Source organism: Azolla caroliniana, unplaced genomic scaffold, assembly GCF_043228905.1.
Source record: "Azolla caroliniana isolate FFs.n. ecotype wild unplaced genomic scaffold, voAzoCaro1.0.p SCAF_8, whole genome shotgun sequence".
Classification (NCBI taxonomy): Eukaryota; Viridiplantae; Streptophyta; class Polypodiopsida; order Salviniales; family Salviniaceae; genus Azolla; species Azolla caroliniana.
The window spans coordinates 21,944,381-21,952,901 of NW_028230443.1; the positions used below are offsets into that span (position 1 = coordinate 21,944,381).

Sequence of the window (8,521 nt, forward strand, 5' to 3'; positions counted from 1 at the left end):
GGTTCTTTGTTATTATCATCTACCATGGGAACATGTTTTAATTTATATTTATCACTCTAGGGTCTCCCCCCTTGTGATATGTTGTAGCTTAAATGAATTCAGTCACGTTGTTGTGAAGTTACATGTGTGGATATGAAATCAGAGCGGAACCACCGGGGACTTGAACCAATGAGGATGGGTTGACTCAAGTTTCCAAATGCAATGAGTCGAAGGGTCCTCTCCTTTGACTTGAAACCTTGTCAGACTTGAAGGCTTGTCGGATTCACATGCTCCTTGGAGTCGAAAGCTTTGTAGGCTAGAAGGCTCATCGGACTCAAACACTCGTCAAAGTCAAAGGCTCCTCAAACTCGAAGGTTCTTCAAACTCAAAGGCTCTTCAAAATCAAACCCTCGTTAGGGTTGAAGGGAGTAACGACTCAAACAACAATTAATGCACGAGGTCAAGAATGAAACACATGACTATCCCAAAGAACATGAGATTACGAATGGATTTCACAATATTAAGTCCAAAATGAGCCACTTTGTAAGCTGAAAACATGAATCACTCCTTGAAGATCCTCATGAATAGCCTTTGCTAGCAATCTTTGTGTATCACATTTACGCAATAACTTCTACATGATTTTGTTTGGCATAGAAATTGTTCACAATAACTCTTTGAGGGGAGCATTTGTGATAAAGTTTTGTGTATTTCCTTTGTACAAATGGCTCGGGTAAAACGCTTGTGAAATGTCTTTGGGGTAAACAATATCATATGAAACCATGTTGTGTTGAAAATAAGAAGTTGAAAAACAAACAATTCTAACAAACTAGCCTTTACTCTTTTGTGATAATGTTTATGGATTACTAAGCTTTATGTCAAAAAGTGATAAAGAAACAAAAATGTAAAATAACGAAAAGTAAGAAGATTCTCAACGATTAGTCGCAAACCACATAATTAAAAGATAATAAGGTGTATGTCAAAAAATATTCACAAGAGAAAAATGATTGTGATGTTTTTTAGCAAATCCCAAATTAAACACAAAGCAAGCACAAGTTTAACATAACTTGCAAAAAGGAGTATAGACCCCTTAGTTTAGCCTTGCATAAATCTCTTCAAGATGTACTGGACATCCTATTGATCTCGATCAATTTTCTTTCTCCTTGCCGAAATCATATGTCAGTGATGGACTATTGTCGCGTAAATGCGCTTGTGTATGCTACTTGAGTGGGACCACGAGGTCTTGGACTAGGGAGTCGAAAAGATAGAGGAGTCAAAAGGGAGTAAGTCGAAGACTCGTGCTTGTCGAAAGATCAAACTAGTCGAAGGCTTATTCTCGTAGAAGAAATGCGTATGTTGAAGACTCACTCTTGTTGAAGGATAGCTCGTGTCGAAGAAGCGCTTTTGTTGAAGACTTCAAGATTAAGGCTCACAATTAGGATTGAAACACACAATTAAGGGAATGTGCACAATATTAATACAAAATGTGAGCAAAATATAACTCGTAGACATGGAAAATATTTGGTCCTTTCTTTGATGATATAACTTGTAGCCATGGAAAATATTATAGTCTATTTGTATAGTGCCTCTGGCCTTTTTAATTTTAATACCAATGGAGCATAATTTTTATGGAAAAAAAATGTGAGCAAAATATTGTGATGTCCCTTTCATGCAAGAGCATGCATTTGAACACACCACTCTTTTAGCCACTCCCGTTTAGCACATCACCCATTTTAGCCCACCCTTTTAGCACACCATTTTGGGTCACGTGTAGCTAGGCCGTCCCAAAATGGGTTCTTTGTATCTTCTATATATTGAATGATAAAGTATGAAGCTAGCTAGGCTGGTTTGGTTTCCTTTTATGTGCATTTCACATAATTGGTGGAGAAGCGGGCTCAAATTTTAGCCACTACTACATTGTTCATGGCATCCCAATTCCCTTCCGCCGCCTCCAACGTCGATACCCCGACGGAGCCTGAGTTCTCGCAACCTCACGCACGACCTCCCCCTTTCCAAATGGAGCAGCTCCTGGAACTCATCTCCAACGCCATGCTTCAAATCAGCCATACGAATCAAGCTATGCTCTCCTTCCTCTCCACTCACAATGACCGCGCGCAAGATCGTCCAGATTCCAAGGTGTGCCCGAAGTCCTTCTCCGGATTGCCTTCCGAGGATGTCTTAGCTTGGTTGGATCATTTTGAGATGATCTCTAGTTACCATCGATGGTCCGACGAGCGCAAAGCTTTGGAAGTTCGTACCCTGCTCGAAAACGTCGCCGCCACCTAGTACGTCCAACAATCAAGCGACGTGATCGAGAATTGGGTGATCCTTCGGGATCTCCTCGTACAAAACTTCGCCCATCAAAATTCAGCCCAAACGACGTTACAACAACAAGCACACGAACCCATGGGCCAATTTGGTGTTCGCCTCAATCAACTCCTCATTCACGCTAACCCTACCATGCCCGAGCATGTGAAGCTTTTCTTCTTATGGCCTCGTCTGCGCCACGACATCACTCGCCGCGCTCGGGACCAAGGTCCGCAGACATTCAACGACGCCATCCTCATCGCCCAACGAATCGAAGCTTGTACATTATCTGACACCCAACCTCGTTGGCCCCATCCATCAGCCACCGACTCACGCGCCCAATACCAAGGCGCGACCCCCATGGACATTGATGTCCAAAACATGCAATTGCAAGCTCGCCGCAACCGTCTCGATCGCGATAGCCAAGGGCGCCCGAGGTGTTTCTACTGCCACAATTATGGACACGTCTGACGTCAGTGCCGGAAATTGCAACAACAATCTCACAAGCAACAAGTCTAGATAACTATGGCTGGCACGTCATCGTTGGCTGAGCTTTCGGGAAACTGACGCCCTACAACAAACGTATCTCCAATTTTATCACGACCACCCATTGTCGGGCCACTTGGGTTTCCACAAGGTTCTTGAAAAATTACGTCTCAAGTATTACTGGCCCAACATGAGACACTCAGTCTCTACCTATATCAAACAATGCGCTTTGTGTCAACACATCAAACCTGGGGGCAAGCCAGCTGGAACACTCCAACCCATCACCGTCACATCACCTTTCGAGCTGGTCGGATGGGATTTCATGGGACCTTTTCCCGAAACCTCTAGGGGCAACAAGTATATCCTTGTCATAACAGAATACCTCACACGATGGGCTGAAACTGTTGCCATCCCCGACGTCACTGCGCCAACAATTGCCTCCCAACTCTTGCAAAAGGTAATATGTCAACATGGTTGCCCTATCCAAATCTTATCTGATCAGGGCCGCCAGTTCCATGGGGATGTCCTCAATGCTGTGGCAACTCAACTAGGTGTCCAACAAGTGTTTACATCCCCTTACCATCCTCAAACAAATGGCCTCACTGAACGCCTCAACAAGACCCTCAAGCAAGAAATTGCCACTTACATCGATCCATGCCACAAAACCTGGGATCAAATCTTGCCTTTTGTCACCCATGCCTACAATACATCCGTACAAGCGTCGACACGGATCAGCCCTTTTTGAGCACTCTATGGATGCGACCCGCGGCTCCCACCAGAAACGTCCATTGACATCTGTTCTAAACCTGCCAACATGGATAGTGCTACTTGGGGGCTTTATCTCCAACAAATGCTCCCCCTCCTTCGACAAGCCAGCTCCCGAAATCTACAAGTCGCACAACAACGTCAAAAGCGACACTACGACGTGGGTCGAATCACCCTGACGTATGCTGATGGAACCAAAGTCCTTGTTTACTTTCCAATCCGGCGGCTTGGTCTCAGTGAATCCCTCATGCACCGGTGGATCGGCCCATTCACCGTAATTCGTGCCATCAAGTCCACGACTTACTTACTCCGACGCGATTCCAACTGTCGATTCACCTCAGCCCATGTTGCCCATATCAAGCCATATGCTACCCCAAGCCTATCTTCTAACACCCCTCCTTCTCTCATAGCGTAACACTCCTTGTTTTTCTGAGGGGGGAAATGTGGTGTCCCTTTCATGCAAGAGCATGCATTTGAACACACCACTCTTTTAGCCACTCCCGTTTAGCACATCACCCATTTTAGCCCACCCTTTTAGCACACCATTTTGGGACACGTGTAGCTAGGTCGTCCCAAAATGGGTTCTTTGTATCTTCTATATATTGAATGATAAAGTATGAAGCTAGCTAGGCTGGTTTGGTTTCCTTTTATGTGCATTTCACAATATGCAAGGGATATATTTACAAATTTAGGTTTACAACAATTAGAGATAGACTACCACAAATTTGGTGGTTTTTACAAATATGATCACATGACTAGAGCATAAAAACAATAATGAAACGAACAAAAAGGACACTATGGAATTTCCAGCGAAGGTGAATCAAGTGAGCTGCCAAAACTGCAACTACCACTATTGGCTACAACGCCCGGATGACGGTGTAGTGTTCCCATGTCATTTCGTCCTCCCTTCAAGGACTAGAGTGTGAGGTAGCCTGGCCCTTCTCTTGAAATTGCCATCACATAACATTTATCCATCGCAAAGAAGAACATTAAACCTCCAAAGTAGATGTAAGTAGGTAATTAGTTCCAAGTGTCAAAGAGGTCATTGAAAAGGAATAAGAAGAAGAATAGAAGAAAACCCTCCCAAGACCTAAAGTTTGAAGAAAAGAAGGAACCCTAATGGTGCACTCTCAAAACGCAAAATGAGTCACCCCCACAAACCCTAATGGTACACCTCAAAACAACAAAATAAGAGACCCTCTAAAAGTGAAGAATAGGAAGAAAACAAACCTTAATGGTATGCCACAAACCACAAATGGCAATCCCCCATTAAGCCCTCTTCTCCTTTTTTATAGAGAAAACGAAGCACCTAATTTCGGCATTAAATGCGTTTATTCCCTTTCTTTCTTAGAAAAAAAGTAACGGGAATAAATAACCCTTGATTTAAGCCACGCTAACATACATATATACACATTTATTTATTATCTAAAATATTTATCTTTTATATATACATATATTTATGTGATGTGAGTAGACCCTCCATTTTCCCACCTTTTTACCGCCATGCCACATCACGACACCGATGTATACCCTCTTGAGGACGAGTTGGATGAGAGTGATTGTGATGTTAGGTAAGGACAAGGTTATATGGTTTGGTAAGCTTGCTAGTGGGATCATTATGTAACTGAGATTTACTGACTGGAAGAGCCGGTCAAGTTCAACATGGCTTAGGGCTTAATAATGCCTCAATAGGGCTTAAGCGCTAAACTGATGAAGTATTTAACATGTAAATAAACTAACTACACTTCAATAGGGCTTAGGCGCTAAAATGATTATTAAGTATTTAACATGTAAATAAACTAACTACGCTTCAACTATTTTGAAGGTCACCACATAGCACATACCAAAGAGATTAGCGCTTGGCTTCAAATGAACACACAATACTAATCTCATATAAATATTACAAGAGAGAGATATTTTATTATCGTCTTTAGATGTCAAACGGTGCATAGTCTATTCCTCTTATCACTGGTGCCCCAACGCCCTATCTCACATCGCAATGAGATGTGAGTTAAGTCACATGGAAGCAATGGTATGGTTCGGATGGTGGACAACAACACGATGGGCAGGTGCTAACATGGGGGTGGTTCGGATGCCAAACAACACGATTTCCACGTTCGGCGAAGGACATGGTTTTCAAGTCAGGTGCAACACATGCAATATAATGCACGAAGAAGCGCGAGCTGTCCGCATTTTCCCATAGGTCATGTGAGCTGTCCGCATTTTCCCATAGGTCATGATACAATTGGCACTATAAAAACGGCCTCGTTCACAGAGGGATCTGAATGTGGATGATGGATACATGGTGAATCAAATGTGTTGTGTCTAAGATATATATATATATATATATATATGTCCACTCAAGAATTGATGGCGTCCGGACAAGTGTGAAACCAGGATAGGGCATCAAAGTGTCCGGACAGGTGTGAAACCAGAATTAGGTCATTTTAGTGCTTCTCTCCAGAACCTCTCTGTTCTCTTTTCCTCGAGATTTAGGGTTTCACGAAGGAAACGCTGCGTTTCTCTGTGCTCTCTGCGCGTCTGTGCGAAAAATCAGAGCCTCTCTTCGCCATGTCTATCAGCGAGCTCGCCTGCACCTATGCCGCCCTCATCCTTCACGACGATGGCATTCCTATTACGGTATGTTTTCCTCCTCCTCTTTTGCTTCTAATGTTTCTGTTATAGCTCGAAAGAAAGCTCCATCTTTACTTCCTTCCATCCTTCTGATGTTTTCATTTGTGCACTGCTAGTTTCTCTATGATGGCCTGAAATCACTGTTTGTTATCAAGTTTTTATTTCCAATTTATGTGAATTATTTGCTCACGAGCTCTTTTATTGTATTTCATGTGTTTGACTAAATATTCCAAATTTTCATGAGATGAAAGCGCACCCCTTGTTACAAACACGGTAACACACAGAGTTGTTATATGCCTTTTTGCGCACGTGATGGCCACTTGCTATTTTATTTTGAGATATACTAATAAATGTCCTAAACATCTGCGAGTAAATTTGAATACCCCTCTCTGCGAGTAAAATTGATAGTATTTATGAGGAATGTAGAAGCATTTCGGATGATTAGCCAGTAACGTTTGGTGGTTTTGGTGGTAATTTCATGTTCTTTTCAGTTTTTCTTATAAATATATTGAACAAGAATCTTCCATTGAACTTAAAGGAGGTGTAGGACTGAGAAGATATATTTTTGTCTTTGATTGTTCTCAGGCAGAGAAGATTGCCACCCTTGTGAAGGCAGCTAATGTTGAGGTCGAATCTTACTGGCCTGCGTTGTTTGCTAAGCTCCTCGAGAAGCGTAGTGTGGAGGATCTCATCACGAATGTTGGATCAGGTTGGTGTCATTGTGACAAGGAGACCACGTTTGGATGGCATAGTTTGTCAATCTAATTTATGAATAATCCTTAAGACATTCAAACAATTCCACTCCAGGATAATCTTTTGTGCATTGTTTCAATCTTTTGTGACAAGGAGACCACGTTTGGATGGCATAGTTTGTCAGTCTAGTCTATGAATAAACCTTAAGACATTCAAACAATTCCACTCCAGTATAATCTTTTGTGCATTGTTTCTCTAAGATGCTGCGAACATTTGGTTTAGCCCTCCCTGCATACCATAATTAAAGATGTTCCAGGAATTGCATCGGAACATGGTTTTCCATACTCCTATTTGTGAATAGGGTTTTTGCTATGTCTTTTTAAATATGCAGAGTTTATTGAAAGCTTTACTGTCTTTTGTGTTGCAGGTGGTGGTGGTGGTGGTGCTGTGGCTGTTGGTGGAGGTGCCCCTGCTGCTGCTGGGGGTGCGGCTGCTCCTCCTCCACCTGTTGAAGAGAAGAAGGTCAGTTTTCATTTTCCTCTGTGTTTTGAGTTTTCAGTTCTGGCGTTTTGACTTTAAAATGATAAAAAGTAAGAAATGTTTATCTTTTTGTTTGTATACGAGCTTCAAAATTGATTCTTCTGCCTCTATTAATGACTACAGTATTGTGGTTATATTGGTTGGCCTATATATGTACATATGTGTTGAGCTAAAAATGTTATCTATAAGCTATGAATATAATGCTGTGTAGTGTATTAAGCATCGTAATGTATGCATTTGGGATCTGATTCCTTGACAGGCAATGCTATGTCTGTTCGTGTTCAAATCTAATCCATTATTTGTAGGCATTCCCAATGTTGAGCTGCATTTTGAATGTAAAACTGAGTCAATCTCCATACTCTAATTTTAATTTGTTATTTTGCTTTCAGGAGGAACCCAAGGAAGAGAGTGATGATGACATGGGCTTCAGCTTGTTTGATTAAGTGAAGTTTTTTTCTTTTTATTGCAATGTATTTAGGATCCATTGGTTTTGTAGGAAATATATAACTAGAACAGATTGTCTTAATCCAACAATGCAAATGTAATCGAGGAATATGATTGATTGTCTGAAATGAGTACATGAAATTTTTTGGTTGATTCTAGTGATGCTATCAATTTTTCTCTGCGGCCTTGTATTATTTAGACATCATTCTCCATGATTTCATCTCGGATTACTGCTCATGAGCTCCCGTAAGGATCTACATATTGTCAATAGAGTGGTTTTATAATCTTAAATCTGATGGCTATGTATAATTAAGGGTCCTAAATCTTATTATTAAACATCTTTATGATAAACAAATGCCAGGTTGGGTATTTTCTTGCCTTTCCTGTCTCTCGTGACATGAATGCATCTGCTGTCCCCTTATCCAGAAGCATTGTTGACTATATGTGCATGATTCAGTAGCCAACGTATGTCATACGTGATACATTTATACTGTAATTTGAATTTTATATGGGTGTGTATATGAAATTTTGAACAATTTGATCAGTTCTAGTGTTGTCATATCAGAAGTTGTAAGTAGGTGGTGGTAAATCTTGGCTTGCTTGAAAGTATTCATTTGCTTCACAACTTTTATGTTGTCTGGATTAACTCTGTACATATATTGAACTATCAATTGCT

General features: G+C 41.3%; 1 protein-coding gene across 1 annotated transcript; it reads left to right on the forward strand.

Annotated features, from left to right (window-relative positions):
- Nucleotides 1-6,040: 6,040 nt before the first annotated feature.
- LOC147861354 (large ribosomal subunit protein P1-like) lies at nt 6,041-7,998 on the forward strand. Its single transcript, XM_087323960.1, has 4 exons — nt 6,041-6,174; nt 6,754-6,877; nt 7,289-7,383; nt 7,791-7,998. Exons 1-4 carry the CDS (start codon nt 6,106-6,108, stop codon nt 7,842-7,844), a joined length of 342 nt encoding a protein of 113 aa, XP_087180086.1. The 5' UTR covers nt 6,041-6,105; the 3' UTR covers nt 7,845-7,998.
- Nucleotides 7,999-8,521: the final 523 nt, after the last annotated feature.

Excerpts from the sequence above, each read along its gene's own strand:
- LOC147861354 (XM_087323960.1), top strand. The coding sequence starts at position 6,106 with ATGTCTATCAGCGAGCTCGCCTGCACCTATGCCGCCCTCATCCTTCAC. Across the intron at positions 6,175-6,753 it reads ACGATGGCATTCCTATTACG|GCAGAGAAGATTGCCACCCT; the intron begins GTATGTTTTCCT and ends GATTGTTCTCAG. Across the intron at positions 7,384-7,790 it reads CACCTGTTGAAGAGAAGAAG|GAGGAACCCAAGGAAGAGAG; the intron begins GTCAGTTTTCAT and ends TTTTGCTTTCAG.